The sequence below is a fragment of the Daucus carota genome, chromosome 4, assembly GCF_001625215.2.
Source record: "Daucus carota subsp. sativus chromosome 4, DH1 v3.0, whole genome shotgun sequence".
Classification (NCBI taxonomy): Eukaryota; Viridiplantae; Streptophyta; class Magnoliopsida; order Apiales; family Apiaceae; genus Daucus; species Daucus carota.
This window is the reverse complement of record NC_030384.2, coordinates 38840886-38858601: the sequence shown is the minus strand read 5'-3', so window position 1 is coordinate 38858601 and position 17716 is coordinate 38840886. Positions and strand designations below refer to the sequence as shown.

The following is a 17716-nucleotide window of genomic DNA, read 5'->3' as shown; positions in this document are numbered from 1 at the left end:
AGCATCAAGCGTCAGACTGAGTACATACCTTAAGCATTTTGCTTATAACATTGCTGAGTGAGGTGGCCGATGTTCTGCTGTTATCTGGTAGAATCAGCCATCAGCTAGACCCCTCATCTGATATGAGGAATAGAATGCAAATATCTCCCCAGAAATGCAATTCTTTGCAGCTATTTGTAGATTGCCTAGTCATAGATGATCATTTCACAATAACATTCTATGTATCCAAGTCAAATGTTCCAGATTTTATAGATCCTGCTCTAGAACAAGTACACATACACGATTATATAAACTCAATTCCGATAAAAAATAATGTATTAAAAACAGCAAAGACCGGGAAAGCAAATATAGGCTATGTAGTGCCCTGTAATCTGCATTCTGTCCCTAAAAAACTAACAGTACAAATGTTTTACAACCTCAATCTTCCAGACAAATGCACATACAGTCTCGGATTAAAATCTGATTGACTTGCTATCAAAGTGGGAATTGATATATACAGGCAGTGTTTGTTACAACGTAAATGTATAATCTTACAAGCGACAAGAAGAAAATTAACAAAGGGAAACTTCAAGGAGACAGAACCATCCCAGAACATTATGGAGCAAATACTTACAATGAAGAATTAGACAATACACTTTGTAAATGTTCAGCCTTTATATATTGGTGTACAGTAGACCTGTAAAACCGTAATTAGTATGATTTACTTCTGTCCTGGACAGAAAATGAGTGTTCCAGAGTCTTATTACGTGTTCTACTTATTATAAACTTGCTACACTGGTTATTGATAATAGAATATAAAAGACATATTACAGAACCATCTAGTTTTCATTGATATCCAGGAAGCGAGACAATTATGAAGGAGAGGAGTTTGTGTGTGTGGTTGGGGGACGGGGGGACTTAGGATTTGATATGAGTATACAACTTATGATCGAAAAGTAGTCTTCAGACTTTTATTGATCAAAAAATGCAATACATCTGCAGTTCTGAACATAGTGTCACTGCAAGGACAAGTTTTCAAGCATAAACCTGAACCCTCAACTACTTTACAGTTTATATAAAAGAATAGATACACAACATTACAATATGGTAAACTTACAACCCTGATCAACAATAAAATGGTACACAGAAGACAGCATACAACATTTACAAGCCAGCTGAGACCAAACCATGTAGTGTAACTATACCAATAAGGATGTTATTCTGATTAATGACTGGCAAGAATTGAACTGGAGAAGGCGGAGCCTCCATCTTCTGCATTGCCTCAACTGCCATAAAATCAGGCCCAATCGTCCTAGGGTGCCTGCAAAGTTATGAAAGGAAGTTTCCTCAATACACATTTAGACTAAGAATCCTAAATAGCACTGTACGAATACACAAATTATTTCAATTATATGTGTCTATAATATAAGTCAAGCAATATTGATATGAGAAGAATTTGTGATATTTCCCCTGATATATAAGGAAATATTGGGTGATAAGAAGTAAAGCATCATTGTGATTGGCGATTCAAGTAAACATACTTGTGATGTTACTCAAATCGACTAAAAAGCACGTGCTTAGAATTCGAACCACAGAATTTATCAACAGATATATTGTGCTCAGAAGATAATTCTCTTGAAAGAAAAGGAAAGAGCAGTATTACCTATTGCACATCTCACCCACTGTCATTTTAAAAATTCCCTCCCCACTGGCTTTTAGAGTCCGCCTCAAATCACCATCAGTGAATGTGCCGATCAGCTGGTTTTTATCAGAGATGATAAGAAGGCACCCACATCCTTTGCTAGTTAGCTCTACTAGCTGATCCATTATTAAGTCACCTTCCTTGCAGATCGGAAGTTCACCATGCTTTTTCATAACATCTTTCACCTGAAACATAAAGAATCCAGTCAAGCCACTGCAAATATATAATCTTAATTAAAAAAATAACTTGATATGTTGCGGGCATTAAGTACGACAACCAGCTAATACAAACATTTAAGCTCAATTATATATTCACCATACATTATAATCTGACTAGCAATCTACTGTCAAGAACCATGATTTCCATACACAAAGTGCACAAAATTAATACTTACAACCAAACTATACAAAATTAATACTTACAACCAAACTATTTACTATGATGTCAGGAGTACAAGTGTGCTGCAAACTCATACAAGATTAATCTAAAATGCATGTATGATTCTTCCAAATTTCCTCTTTTGTTTATATATTGCTTAAAATGACATGACCACGCTTTACAGTAAATGTTTAAATTTCAGTTGACACATTTTCTAGTGTCACATTTCAAGTTTGAAATGGTTTTGACCAGCAAAATATATGCAAATATTAGCCTTAAATGCAGAAATCATAGAACAAACATAGCATACGGATCCTCCAGATCTAAAACAAAAAAGTAAATATCTTTCCCGCAACAAACGACATGACAATGACATAATTAAATTCACAACCTCTACAATAGATAAATATCAACTCAATCAAAACAAAAATGTACTATATATATAATGAACCCTCACCAACCTTAAATATCAAACTTTTCCCAATCCTCCCAGCCGGATGATTCGAAGCATACTCATTCTTACTCAAATTTCTAGCACTCATCATTGCAATGGCCACGGTATCCCCAAACACCATCTGAATGGCTGTGGACGTAACCGGAGCCAGATCAAAAGGGCACAACTCCCTCTCCAGAGGCAAAAACACATTAAGATCAGAAACATTCATCAATGCATTAGTCTGAAGAGAAGTAACAGAAATCAAATAAACCCCTTTAGCCTTAACACAAGGCACCAATTTCAACAACTCCTCCGTATTCCCACTCTTACTAAACATAACCAAAATATCATTCCCATTCAAGATTCCAATGTCCCCATGAAGAGCATCAACAGGGGACAAAAACCCGGCTCGAATGCCGAGAGAAACAAGCGTCTGAGAAATCTTCTGGGCCACAAAACCCGACTTGCCAATGCCAGAAAAGAATATAGTGCCATTGGAATTCAAAAGGGTTTGTGTAAAAACTAGGGTTTGAGAAAGATCAAGATTTTGAAAAAAATAATTCAAATACTTTTGCTGGGATTTGAAGAGATTGGTGAGATTATTGGGATCTACATTGAATTGGGTTTGCTGAATTGAGAGGTCTGAGTAAGAAGAGAGAGAACCCATTTTCGGATCTTGAAATGGATCCGAATTTGAGTTAAAGATCCGATTTTTGGAGGAAGCAGAAAGATGGGGGTTTTATAATTGAGGGGAGGTAATAATGGCGGGTAGTTGGATATTTAGAAGAATCTATTTTGAAACGATGGGGTAGATGGAATCTTGGGATTTTTTGTGGTATATTTTCGGAGAATGGTAGATGAAAATTTTTACTAAATTTTTAAGAGAGTTTGAATGTTTGTTAGGATATAAGATCGTCTCTAATTTATTTGTTTTTTGGCAGAATCCTCTCTAATTATTTTGTTGTCTTAACTACTAACTAGTCGGCAAAACGGGAATATACTCTCTTCATTTTATATACAGTTCGTTTAAGTTTAACTATAAAATTATACAATTTGTAAATGTGTGCGACGAATTTAAATGTACATAAAATGAACATATTTCAAATAAGCTTTATAAATTAATGCATGTATCATAAAATATATTAACATGAAATGCCATCACACAAAATATTTAGACCGTTTTTAGAATTTCAATAATTTATTAAATAAGAGCCATGTGAGATTTAAAAATATAATTAAAATTGGACAAATATGTTGTACAATACATGATTAAGGGGCTCATTCGTCCGAAATATGTTGTTGAGCAGATATTTGAAATATTGTTTAAAGAATGGTATAATAATTGATTATAATAAAAAAAAATCTTATTATTTCAAATTTTTTCAAAAAAAGATTATGCTTAAGTGAGCATCCATATTAAGCAAGATAAAATATGAGATCTCGCCTCTTATTCTTTAAATGAGATCCCATATTAATAAAAGATATGAGATCATACCTCAACCACACTTTTTATTCTTAGATTTAATCACAACCTGTATTTTGTTTATGGGATAGTTTCGATTTTTTATATTTGCTATTGGTAGTGATTTTCAGATGGTCGCCGGCGCCAAAGACGGTGGTGACAGAAAATGGAATTCGGTGGTTGTTGGAGATGACAGATGATGAGATTAGGATAAAGATAATCATAAAATATTAAAAATCAATAGTAGTGAAAGATTAATATAAGATCTAAAATGAATTTTTAGAGTTGAATTTCATCATAACAATGATTCTCAAGTGTAATCATATGTATTTATATATATGTATATATATTTCAGGTCAAAAAGTCCCTCAACAAGTCAACCTAGATCCCGTGACTTGCAATATTTTTGTTTTGATTTATATTTGATGATATAGATTTCTTTATTTAAATTGTGTGTTTGGATTAGTGTAATTTTATTGAATTATGTTAGTAAGTTTCATAAAAATAAGTTTGTCAAAATATTTATGATAAAGGATAGGTTGTGAGATATATTTTAATCAATATTAGAAAGCTTCTTGAAATGTATTATAAAATGAAGAGACCCATATATCAGTTATAATATCGACGATAGACACTATAGCATAAATACGTAATTTGAAGGGTGGCGAAGGCGATTGTGGAAGATGACGAAGAGCTTTCAGTTAAATTTATGGCATTCAGAGGACTACCAAAATCAATAATTGGTTCGGACTTTGTGTATCACTTGATCCTGTTGTCGGATCTCGGAGGATGCAATAATGGAAGAAAAGTAGGTGTTTCATGAACAGTACTATAAAAAGCAAATTCAAACATCATTAATAAGTTGAGCTAATTTGTTACTCCCTCTGTCCCATTCAATTGTATACGTTTCTTTTTCACTGCTCGACACGCTTTTTAAGGCGCTTATAAAACATAGTTCTACAACTTATTTTTAAGATTTTATTTTTTTGTATAAAAGTATAAATGTTATACTTTTATACAGAAAAAGAAAATCTTAAAAATAATTTATAAAACTATATTATATTGAAGCATTAAAGTCCGTGCCGCGCCCCCGTCCCCCAATGTATACTATTGATTGGGACGGAGGGAGTAGAAATAAATCTGTCCCCAGAAGAAGGGTAGATACGATGGAAGTACTGTACTCCCTCCGTCCCACCATGTAGTTTACGTTCACTGTTTGCACGCATTTTGAGGCTCTTATAAAGAATAGGTCAATAATATTTTTAAAATTATTTTTTTCTTATTTTTTTTCTGAATAAAAGTTTAGACATCAAACTTTTTTTCAAGATTTATTTTAAAAATATATATATAATGTAGGTATATTTTATAGGAGCCTTAAAATGCGTGCCGAAAAGTAACGTAAAGAACATGGTGGGACGGAGGGAGTATTAAACTTCACTTCACTATTTGAGGTCAGATTTACCTTTTTAGTAGTACGTTATTTTTGTGTACATCTTTGTTTCAAATAATTTCCCATTTACGGCAAGTAAAAGTACATGATATAAGTACTTCTGCTCTGCATGTCAAGTGTCACCGACTCATCGAGTCATCGGTAGTAACTTTCATGCATATAATTCTATTTATTGCAGCCTTGCAGATCGCTGTCCTCTTGAAACGTGGCGGGGAGATGACAGTAACTGGGAGTCTTCGTTAAATTATAAACATATTGTAAATGCTTTATGAGTTATATATAATAAAAATATAATAATAAATTTGCTAATTTATTTTAGTATTGAAGTTAATTTTCATCAGAAAAATATAAAATAATAAATTAATTAAAAAATATATTCAATCAGCCTCTAATTTTAAATGACTCTAAATCGACTTCCAGCTTATTAAATAAATATATAATTTTTGACTTAAAAAATCGAAATTAACTTAGCACATGCAAACGCGCTTCTTACCGCAAAGTCATTTGAGGTGCGTCTACTCCGTCTATCATATATAATATAAGTCACCCAGGCAAATCCCAGCTCACCGGACTTTATGAAGCCGGCCCAATATTTTGCACGATATTCTGCAATACTCACAGGCCCAGTAAATGGGTCTGATACATCAAATTAATCTGGCTCGCATAGATCGTTCCCTCAATGACTCCGCGGATCAGTTAGCAAAAGATGGGCTTAAAAGAAATGATACTCTAATTTACAGCCATCTGCTTAGACCGGTCAGTATGAGAGTAAACCACTAAACCAAGTTTAAGTAAGGATCAAAGATTCATTCAAAAAAAAAAAAAAAAGTAAGGATCAAAGATTCGAAACAAGATTAAAAAACAACATACCACAAACCAAATTAACAAACTCATTATATAATAGGAAGCTTCAAAGATCAGGGTAAATGTCCAAACAAATATTCAAGGTTTGCAGAGTGCAGATTTATCAAGGGAATGCCATGTGATTTGCCCTTCAAATACATTCAAAAAGCAAACCAAGCATAAACCAAAACCCCGGAAGTAATGAGGACACCATCAACAACTCGTGTGACCACAGTGTTCTGAGACAATGTCTTCTAGTTCTTCGATGACAGCATCATAGCAGTAATCATATTGTTCCTGAACAATAATCATCATAATATGTAATTAACCTAAGAATTAAAGTAAAACACGCCGTGCATGCAGAATTAATGAAATCTAAAGCTTTTCATGATGATCGTAAGAGTATTAATTTATCCTCGGACATTATCTTTAGATATCAGATGAATCAGAATATTCCCAGACTATATATTACCATTCATTGTTATTTCTTTACAAAAATTCAGGCAATTGTTTGAATATTCATTACTGGATAGCGTTCATAATTTGATTTTTGCACTAGGACACTGAACCGCAAGACCAGCACTACATACCTTTGTCTGAATCATTCCTATTCGCTGTGACCTGAATGTCTTTACAGTTTCACCAATATTCCAAGCGGACATATCCCCGATCAGAATCCTCTGCATAGTATTGTGGACAGTGCAATAAGCTCCAGTTCTACCTATACCTGCACTGTAAAGTAGTAGAAATTGCCTAAGATGTACATAGATAAATTAATGTCTTCCCAAATAGAGGGGATATTTAATTAGACTGCAGAGCCAACCTGCAGTGCACCACGATAGGTCCTTTGATAGGCAGCACAGTACTTAATCTTCTCCAAATCTTACGAAGAGTAAGGGTGCCTTTGGGAACTCCGTCATCAGGCCAATCAAGATATAGAATATGCAAAACCGACAGTGGGGGCTCTTCTGACTAAAACACAGAAAGTACAGATGAAACAGTCAATCCATCTTCTGTCATAAGGAACAGCGTCTTTACAAGAATGAACAAGATATATTCCGCAACACAAGACAAATAATTCAATGTGTACTAGTTATCTATTTGATCACAGTGCAATTTATTTCAAATTAAGCAGCTCGCTCACTAGGAAGTAAGTATCATGGTAGTAACTGACAAACACTGCCTTCGTCTTTTTTAGTACCAGACAATAGAGACTAGAACCTAGGCATGAAAATTTTAACATGCTTGTTCAGTATTTTGGTGGAGAAACTATTTAGCTCAAAAATACTTCTGCATCCCTTTATTTTATCCAATCACGATCTTACCTCTTTGTACTTCACCTCCAGATTACGCAGGACCAAGGAATCTGGGGTCGTCTCTGTTGATATAGTAGTGACACATATATTGCCAAATTCTCTTGGACCATCATCTGTCTGAAAATAGTCTCCACATTTTTTCTTCTGCAAAAGAAAACTCAGTAGAAGAAGGAATTAAGAGCTACAACAAATGGAAAAAACAAAGAAGATGTGTATAAATATTTTGTTCTCATAAAAGTTAATATACCACTAGTATTTGTCTCAGAATCAAAAAATTTATCAGCAATTGACATGAAAACAATAAAGATGGTGGTTATCTCCATCCCCACTAGCAGTTTATAATATGAATTTTATGGCACAAAAGAAAAGGTCAAAATATGCAATTATTTGATCTGATAAGCACTGAATACTATAAATAATATTTGGTCTCATACTACTTCTGCTGATTAATGCACCAACAGAGTCAATCTCCAAGTCTTCCTCAATCAACTGCAACTAGTTTTAAAGTTGTGACTCATAAACTAAAATATATATGACATCAAATCTTGGAATTTAGTGACAGGTTCTTCATGTAAATCTGGTGTTTGAAGGTATTAAGGTTTGCCGGGGGCCTTAGACAAACACAGAGTGCATACCTCTTGTTATCAGCTACAGTGCTAAATCAGTATATTTTACTTGTTAAGGTATATCTCATACTACTACAGACTGAAAGGCATCATGTGTCTGAGCAGACAGTTTGATCAAACTTCGTAGCACTATAAATTTAAAGTCCTGACATATGTGTTATTAGAAGGCTAACCCTCACTTAAGGGACTCCCAGTTCTCTTCTCTTGGCATCGATAAATAAAGTTTAAAATTCATGTCTTTAAACTTATTAGATGGAATGGGTGATAACTATACAGTTCATCGTTTTCTTATTCTCTGATCTTGAACAACAAATTAGAGAAATTTCAGTAACAAAATTTACTGTTTAAATGCTTAATTATGAGAATCAGAGAGATTATCTGAATTCTACAACATTGAATACCTTTTTATCATCAGCAAATGGAGTAAGCATCACAATTACAGGGCAACGATGCTGGAGTACCATCTCCCAAAAATCTTCGTAGGTGTCTGGTATCTGACCTTGTGAGGGCAATATGGTACCTTGTGTGGCATGTGGACTGTGTACGGGCAATGGACCTTGTGCGGCTATGAACTGTGAAACATTCTCAGATGGAGAAGCCTAAATGCAGATTCTCAGAGTTATACTGTTATGAAAGAGCTACCGATAATAATAATAAAATCCAGTAATTCAATAACATATAAATCTACCATGAGAAAGCTTGCATTGATATATCCTGTAGCTGATGGTCGATAATCCTTGCACGGATTCAAGCGGACCAAGTTTGTGTCAACTGTTAAGCAATTTATATATATTTTTGACAAAATTAATATATACTAAAAGAGCGACAAGAAAGACAGAGCTATAATAACTTCTATAAAGATAAAAATATAAAAGCATACATGGTACAACATCTGTATAACGGTTCTTGTTCAAATTCTTTTCGCTGTAAGCCACCGAAAACCTATGCGGTGCTTCCAGCATTTCTAAACCATTCACCTGAGAATGAGAATACAAGGATCAGTGACCACATGAAGAGTAAGGTACTCTTTCTCGCAAAGCCACTTCCACTAGTTATAGGAACAAGAGAGAAAAGACTCACAAATATGGCAGTGAATACAACAGTACTTTTCTAACATGCACTTTTAGAAAATTGATTTTAGTTGCTAAATGGTCTAAAAGTACTAATTTCAAACTAATAGAAAACGAAGAACTTGGGTTCTATCTATGATATCCACACAGAAAGGCTAATAACTTGTAACCAATAATCAATAACAACGCATGAATAGAAACCAATAATCAAGAAGCCAAAAGAAAGAGACATTACAATAACTTTGACCCGTTGCGGCAAAGAAGCAAACTCAGCATCCAGTAATTCACTCTGGTATACTCTCTTGTTCTTGAGAAACTTGAGAGCTTCTGAACAGTACTTAATCTGACGAGGTAATAAACTCAGTTTCACATCATTGTCCAATGTATTCACTGCTGCCATACTTGTAGATGACTTCCCGGTGGTGGTCTTGACGGATTTGGACTCCGCGGCGAACGACATTTCCGATTTCCGGCAAGGAATAAGATTGTCTGTAGTAGGGTAGTTATATGATCATATCAAGTAGTCTTGGCCTTTAAACAGTGGCAAACCAATGTTCAACTTGCAATTTTTCTTTATGCTCAGGCTTCAGATTAATTAAATACTTTTGTTTATGACAATGATTATGATTTATACATTAATGTAATGATCTGTACCGAACATTCATCGTTGTCTATCTAACATTGCACTACTTGAACCAAACATACACTTGTTATAAATTAATAAAAAGTTCACCACCCAACATCGCTGTATTTACAGAAATATATGCTCTTTGGTTCTAGATTTTCTTTTTAAAATGTCATGAGATTGTAGTTTGGTTGTTGATTAGTCGATTTTTATTTTCAAGTTCTAGATTTAAATTTTAAAATGTCAACTAATTAGAGTTCCGTCATTTTTTTTAAAAAAAAGCAACTATTCATTAATTTATCAACATATCCGAAAATATTCATTAATTTATCAACATGTCCGACAATAATGTCTCCAACAAAAATGATGGAGTAGACGAAATATCTACGAAGCCATTTAACGTACCGGCAATTCTAGCCGATCTATGACCTACTCTGTTTGTATGCTTCCTAGCAAACAGAATCATTCTACCAACTCTACTTTGCATTAGCATTTTGCACTCTTTTATTATTAGAGTTCGGTCGTTGATCAGCTCATTTGCTTTTTATTCTGATTTTTGAAAGAAGAAAACAATTTCATATTAATTTAAAATTTGACTATTTGGACTGATTATTTGTCCATACATATTTATTTTTAAAAAGTAGAGTTTTATTTGTATTTTTGTAAAGAAATAAGCTCTTATTCCTAAAAAATAGGTTTAATCAAACAACACCATTATATAAATAAAAAAAATAAAAGTCGTTCCACAATTTTTTATAGCATCTCCGTTATTATTTGTTCAAATGAAACCCGTTAATAAAAAAAATGCGAATGCGAATATATTTAGCGAAAGAAAAATAATCTGAATACATAAAATTTCTGGGCTGCAGAGTTTTTTGCAGTCAATACAGAAATATCACAACGGCGACAATAGATACAAGAATACAATTTACCGACATAGGGCAGATACATATTTATACATCTTGTTTACTTTCTGTTGTTGTGTCCATCTAACTACACATACAATTACACAAGTACTTGATAAACACTCTGTTATTTGAGTTGAAGAAAGAGATAGATAAAAGAAGATATGTCAGAGAAATTCTCAGCAACGCTAAGGATTGGAGACCTGAATGATTATATAGCACCTTCACAGGGCTGTGTTGTTTCTTTGAATTCTAAACCCACTGATAGATTGGGGGTAATTTTTCTTTCTCCTTTTCCCCTTTTTTTTTTTAAAGATTCGATTATTTTGTTGTTATTATTATTACTGAAACTGATTTATGTGTTATTAGGTCAATAAATTGATTACTAGTAATTTAAAGTTTTGATTTTCATGTGAAGATAGTGATTATTTGCTTGTTATGACAACTTTGGGATTGTTCCTTGGAATATATTAGGATGAAAAGTGGGCAAATTTTTTATTTATTTTTAAATATATTGTTCTGGCTGGAGTAAATAAAAATTGGGCAAGTTTTGAATTTTTGGATGACTCTAATAGTAGTTGCTCTGAATATCTTTTGTTTAGAACTTAAAAAAGAATGGTCCGAAGGTTGTGAATGCTCCTAAAGAAATGCAAGTGGAGCCGGTAAAGATTTCACTCAAGGATTGTTTAGCGTGCAGGTACTTACTCTCTGAAGTTTAAATATGCAATTCTTGGAGTGCTGTTTTTTAGTTTTTGATGAATTTTAGTTATTTGCAATGAAATTGGTTAGTTGTTGTGGGCTAAGGGGAATATATTTTATTGTGAAAGAAGTATTACCTTTTGGGTTACTAGATATTGACAATTTAGGTTACGATAAGTAAACTATCTTAAGGTTATGAACTACAATCATCTCAACATGAGAGTGATGGGTCTAGGTGTTTGTTGTATTGTTTCGAGTTGTATATTTTTTGTACCTTCTGGAATATGCTGAAATTGAATTCTTTTTTTGTGGTCGTAGTGGATGCATCACTTCTGCCGAGACAGTTATGCTTGAGAAGCAGAGTTTAGATGAGTTCCTTTCAAGTATCGATAAAGGGAAGATTGTAATTGTCTCTTTGTCTCCCCAATCTAGGGCTTCCCTTGCAGAGTACTTTGGGCTTTCTTCCCTACAGGTGTGAAATATGTAATTTTACAATTTATTAATTTTTCATATTTGTATCCAGGTTATGCAATCAAGTTTGGCATGAGTATAATGTTAGTGTTGTACTGCCTGCAGATATTTTGCATTCACTCTTATAAATTAAAATAACTAAAACATAAGTGGTGCGTATCGCAGATGTAATTTTCTGATAGTTTGACTTCTCTTCAACTTTCAGGTGTTCAAAAAACTAACTACATTCTTTAAGTCTCTAGGAGTGAAGACCTTATTTGACACCTGCTGCAGCAGAGACTTGGTACTCATGGAATCTTGTAATGAGTTTATTACACGGTATAAGCAAAGTCATTCATCTGGTGATGATAAAAGTAAATCATTGTTACCCATGATATCCTCTGCGTGTCCAGGTATCCATCTTTATAATTCTGTTTGTGACCAAGTTACAGGATCTCATCATGCAGATGTTGTCTATTGGAGCGTTAATTAATGTTTCATTTATGACATTGGTAACTGGATTCAATGTATTTTATATTCCTCTTACTGTAACAGGTTGGATATGCTATGCCGAGAAAACATTAGGATCCTATATTCTGCCTTATATTTCTTCAGTCAAGAGCCCTCAACAAACTATAGGAACGATTGTTAAACAACACTTGAGCCAGAAGATGTCTATTAGGTGATTTTTTCTGTTTTAGCACTTATTTTATACTGAATGGTAATTTAATACATTTAGTATCAAGATTATGTTCTGAAAGTATAAGCCTGTGTTGACAAGTTTAAATGATTCAAAATACAGTCATCAATAATTGGAAAATAAATTGTACTTCCTGACTTAAAAATAATGTCAACACGAGAGTTATGGGCTACCCGGGTTTTCCTATCATCCAGTCATCTAGTATTAGAATGTGCACTTGTCATGGAAACATGATTTCACTTCATCCAATTTTTTTCCGAATGTAGCAAAGGAAGTCTCATGCAGAAAAAAGCTTATCAGTAGAATGCTGTCCTTATATGCTTAAAATTAGGCTTTTTGAAGGAGAGAAAGGGGCACAACTCACATGTGACCATGCTTCTGAAATAAATGCAGTGATTGTGAAATTCCCAGCTTTATCCGATTCTTATGTGTTGTGCATAGGCTGTTTTTCTCCTGTGGTATTGTGTGTATATGAGGTAAATGTATAGAATTTGTAATTGCCGATTTCGGAACTGTCCTTTCTATGCATTCAAGCAACACTTTATACTTCACGGAATTTGTGATTGCCGATTTTGGAACTGGTCTTTATACGCATTTAAGCAACAGTAAATTATACTTCACGGTGTCGAAGCTCATCACTACATGCATGTAGAGTATAACAGTTGGGGATGCATTTGTTTGATTATTGAACACTTGGGTAGCAGGCCTGAAGATATCTACCACGTGACTGTGATGCCATGTTATGACAAAAAGCTTGAGGCTTCAAGGGATGACTTTGTCTTTGGTGTTGAATCTCAGAGTGATGGGACTGTTCTCAACATAACAGAGGTAGATTCGGTGTTGACATCTGGAGAAGTTTTAGAACTAATACAGGTATGACAAAAAGGTTAAGTTATGAGTTTTTATTCACTCTTGTTGTCCCCCAATTACTTCCATTTCTTGTTTGCACAATCATCTGATAGAAGCTGGTTTTAACCTCAAATCAAGCAATCAAGGGGGGAGAGAATGGAAGTACTATTGCACAAATCTCATTGTTTTTCAAAGAATAAAAGTGGACACTTAATGATCTTATCCTTTATTATGAACTTTTGCAGTCAAAAGGAGTGGATTTTAAAGCATTGGAAGAGTCTCCACTCGACCAACTGTGAGCACTTCGTTTTTTTTGGGATATCTGTATTTATTTATTAAATTTCCCAAGCAGGTTTTGATGATTACTATAATCTCAAATCTGCAGTCTAACAAACGTTGATGAAGAAGGGCAGCTCTATGGTGTTAGTGGAAGTTCTGGAGGATATGCAGAGACAATATTCAGAAATGCTGCTAAAACTCTTTATGGTCAAGATATTAAAGAGCCACTGGTCTTTAAGACATTAAGGAATTCAGATTTCCGTGAAGTGAGTCTAGAGGTAGGGGACTTGTGTTCTACTGTTTGAGTAGCCTTTTCCTTTTCTTTCTTATATCCTATGTTTGAAGGACCCTCGCATAAATTATAAAGAATTGTTAATGGCTTTTATGTGATATGAAATAGAAGGTTACGAAGGAGTAATATCTAAGTTAGTCTGTAGGTGGACACTACCTTGCACAACATATAAGAAGAAGCACACATATGTTGGCATGCATACATGGCCACACAACATACAAGGTCCCATGGACTGGTAGATAGGTTGGCTACAATTTTGTTATTGTGACAATACACCATAAATTAATGCAAACTGAAAAGGCTATAGCAATGACTAATGAGTAGGTGATAAGTGGATGAGCTAATCTTTAATAAGGTACTTGCGCAGTCTAGCTTTGGGAGCTGTCCCCTGCAAAATATTTCCGGTAGATGAAAAATCCAAAATAAAGAAACTCTAGTTTATGCAAAATTAGGCAATAAAATAGTGCTTCTATATCCTTTTTTTTTTTGTTTCTGAATATTTGGAATTAGTAGTTATTTTTAAACATCCAGTCCAACAACCGCTTTCACTAGCTGCTAGGCTTATTAAGTTCACTGTGTTGTTGGTTTAGTTGCGACTAAGATAACCTCAAAATTAGAAAGGAAACTTGAAATAAAATTATGATGATAGCTTAACTGTGAAGTTGTCTGTCTGTATCGGAAAGTAGCTAATCAGAGGAGTCTAGGGATAGCTCTGGGCAAGGCAATTAAGAGGCTTTGCCCCTGCTTCACATAATTGGACAAGTACCAAAAGTGGGACTTAAGTCCTGTGTCCAATGGGCCGGTTAGAATCTGCTGGTAAGAGTTCCATTAAATTTTACAAGGCTGGGCGGGCTTCTGTTTCTTGTTATCCTAGATTTCTTCATTATTTACAGTGAAGTGAAAATTGCCTATATGAGAACATTCGGCATTTAAAGCTGCTAGTGAAAAATGGAATCTGGAACAGAAAAACAAAAATGAGTAAAAACAAATTATATGCTCTCTCCTATTTAGTTCAGCTAGTTCAATTAGTGCACAGTCATTCCTGGTCGTACTTGTTTAACTTAAATATTCAACTAAACCTCACATGCCTTTATATTCCAAGGTAATTGCATTTTTGCATGCATAGTTTTGAAGTGTTTCTCCTATCAGATTCACCAAATGGAGCCTCTCCAAAAGCTTTTCATATGCCATCTCATAGATTTTTGGTCATTCTAGGTCTTCCTTCATTTTTTGAAACTAATATGTGCTGTATATTTAAAAAAAGATCTTAATTTAGAAACTCTGTGTGTATGTCTTGATTAGTTATCCCAATTGTTTTCTGGCACAACACTTTCTGGTCGGTGCAACCTTAAAATTATTGATACTATGTTTGATATGTATTTTTCCTTGCAAGTTGCTACTCTCTGTGTTTGAGCTCTAGTCTTGGAAGTTTTGTTCACAAGTGTGAGGTGAACTTTGGGTTTTTGCTTAAGGATATAAGAGGAGAATTTTGAGGAGGTTTGGTGTTTGCTTAGGGCTCAAGTGCTCAACTCTTTGACGATATGCATATACAGTTACATCTTCAACTATTGGAGTTTGTGTAGGAGCCAAGTGCTTTCTCCTTCCTTAGGATCCACCAAAGGATGCCTCTATGACACCCTTTGGTAATCTCTTAGAACAGTGAACCTTAAAAAATCTAGTCTTTCTTATTTGAGGAATCTTTTTTTTGCTGTATACTTAGAAAGACAGCTTTATTTTAGTTACCCCGTATGTAACACCTAGTTAACTATCTGTTGCTCCTAGACCCGTTAGGCTGTTATATTCTAATTGTTATTTGACGTAACACTTTTTGGTTAGTGCAATCTGAGAATTTTTAGTACCATGGATTGTTCAATTTTAGTAAGTTTTTTACTTCCTTGGAAGTTGCAACTGTGTTTGAGCTTTATTATTGAAAGTCTTGTTCACACGTGTGAGGGGAATTTTGGGTTGTTTTATGGAAAAAGAGGAAAATGAACTGCAAAGTTGATTCAGGGTGTGGTTGGGGCTTGGCTCTTTGAAGATTTATATATATATATATATATATATTCAGGTTTACAACTTTTTTGCCTAAGTGGTCGTTTGGTTACATATAGGTATTTGCTTCCTATAGGAAGTTATACTTCCTTGGTATATTAAGTTCTTATTAGGAATTAGAAAAAATTATTTGCTTGAATATATAGGAAGTTAAATTAAGGGAAGTGCAAGTAACCAAGGGGGAGGTGGATATAACTTCCCATGTTTAGTGGGTATTCACACTTCCATGGGTATTTACACTTCCTTTCTTTTTGTCAAACAAACAATCTTAATTTTATATATTTCCTGGGAATTTGAACTTCCTGCTTCCTGGGTATTTACATGTCAACCAAACGACCTTTAAATGTATGACAGCTGCGGCCGTGCAATTTTAGCAAATGCTGTTAAATTATTATAGGCTTTTCTATTAAAGTTTTAAATCTCCACCTTCATTATCTCTGGAATAATTCAAGTATCTGCCATTATTGTTTGATGCAGGTAGAGGGTGAAACTGTATTGAAGTTTGCACTGTGTTACGGATTCAGGAATCTGCAGAACATTGTCAGAAAAATTAAAATAGGAAAATGTGACTACCAGTTTCTGGAGGTTATGGCATGCCCTTCTGGTACTATTCATCTTTCATCATTTAAATCTAGCATTGCAATAATTATGCTTAACATGTGCAACTTTTGGAACAATCATGGTACTTCTTATCATGCTTGAAGCCCTGAACTTGATATATCTATTCCGTGTTTCGCAGGTTGTCTCAATGGCGGAGGTCAAATAAAGCCAAAGCCTGGTCAGTCTGGCAAAGACTTGATTCAGTCACTAGAGGCCAAATATATAGAAAGTGTAAGTTTCGGCTAGTTGTTGGATTGTGTGTTTGTATTGGTTTGGGTGTATGCGAATGCCAATTATCTTTTTTAAAGATTTTTCTGCTCTGGGTGGCCTGAGGTTAAACATGTATTCAGTAATATTTACACCAAGATACTAGTGGGGCTGCAGTTACCTACACGTAGTTCTGGAGCACACGGCACACGCACATTGTGGGGCCCCATTTCATGAAAATAATTTTCCAAGGTATTTGCTTCTAATTATTAACCTTTACTATTTTTTTCTTTGTAGATTTTGATTAGTGATCCTTTCGACAATCCCCTCGCCAAAAGATTGTATGACGAGTGGCTGCAGCAACCTGGATCAGAACAAGCTAAGAAGCACTTGCACACACAATACCATCCTGTGGTGAAAAGTATCACCTCTCAACTGCAGAACTGGTAACTGGCGCCAATGATGTAACTAACCACAAGCGGCCTGTTTACTTTAGACTCATCCTAACCTTGAGAGTTGGAATGAAATTTTGAGGGGCCTGATATTTTTTATTCTTAATGAAATCATTAACTGAATCCATGTAGCCTTCAGTCTGATGTATATTCTGTTCTACCTTTGTCATGACAGCAACACATAATACTAGTAAAGATATTTAATTTTATCTAGCAGAGTATGCTTTTATCTTTATATAGAAGTCTCAGTACGGTATACATGTATGCTTAATTTATTTGATAAGTTTCATAACGGCAAAACCAGATTTTGATGTGCACAAGTCAGTGCCAAGAAAAGCAAATTG

General features: G+C 34.4%; 3 protein-coding genes across 5 annotated transcripts; 1 reads left to right on the top strand and 2 right to left on the bottom strand.

Annotated features, from left to right (window-relative positions):
* Positions 1-922: 922 nt before the first annotated feature.
* Positions 923-3247, bottom strand: LOC108216647 (probable arabinose 5-phosphate isomerase). The gene is made up of 3 exons (XM_017389473.2): positions 2521-3247; positions 1643-1866; positions 923-1300 (listed from the first exon to the last, which is right to left on the bottom strand). Exons 1-3 carry the CDS (start codon positions 3160-3162, stop codon positions 1144-1146), a joined length of 1023 nt encoding a protein of 340 aa, XP_017244962.1. The 5' UTR covers positions 3163-3247; the 3' UTR covers positions 923-1143.
* Positions 3248-6261: 3014 nt separating this feature from the next.
* LOC108217933 (protein-tyrosine-phosphatase PTP1) lies at positions 6262-9853 on the bottom strand. 3 transcript variants are annotated; one of them, XM_017390844.2, is made up of 8 exons: positions 9498-9852; positions 9073-9169; positions 8881-8963; positions 8594-8764; positions 7576-7710; positions 7074-7222; positions 6841-6982; positions 6262-6547 (listed from the first exon to the last, which is right to left on the bottom strand). In XM_017390844.2, exons 1-8 carry the CDS (start codon positions 9720-9722, stop codon positions 6464-6466), a joined length of 1086 nt encoding a protein of 361 aa, XP_017246333.1. In that variant the 5' UTR covers positions 9723-9852; the 3' UTR covers positions 6262-6463. The 3 variants fall into 3 exon arrangements, with proteins under 3 accessions (XP_017246333.1, XP_017246332.1, XP_017246334.1); XM_017390843.2 differs by having other exon boundaries at positions 8594-8791; positions 9498-9850; XM_017390845.2 differs by lacking the exon at positions 6262-6547 and having other exon boundaries at positions 6842-6977; positions 8594-8791; positions 9498-9853.
* Positions 9854-10733: 880 nt separating this feature from the next.
* LOC108215769 (protein NAR1) lies at positions 10734-17588 on the top strand. The gene is made up of 11 exons (XM_017388336.2): positions 10734-11067; positions 11395-11489; positions 11810-11963; positions 12168-12354; positions 12497-12623; positions 13346-13514; positions 13736-13785; positions 13876-14047; positions 16591-16717; positions 16853-16944; positions 17218-17588. Exons 1-11 carry the CDS (start codon positions 10957-10959, stop codon positions 17368-17370), a joined length of 1437 nt encoding a protein of 478 aa, XP_017243825.1. The 5' UTR covers positions 10734-10956; the 3' UTR covers positions 17371-17588.
* The last annotated feature ends 128 nt before the right edge of the window (positions 17589-17716 follow it).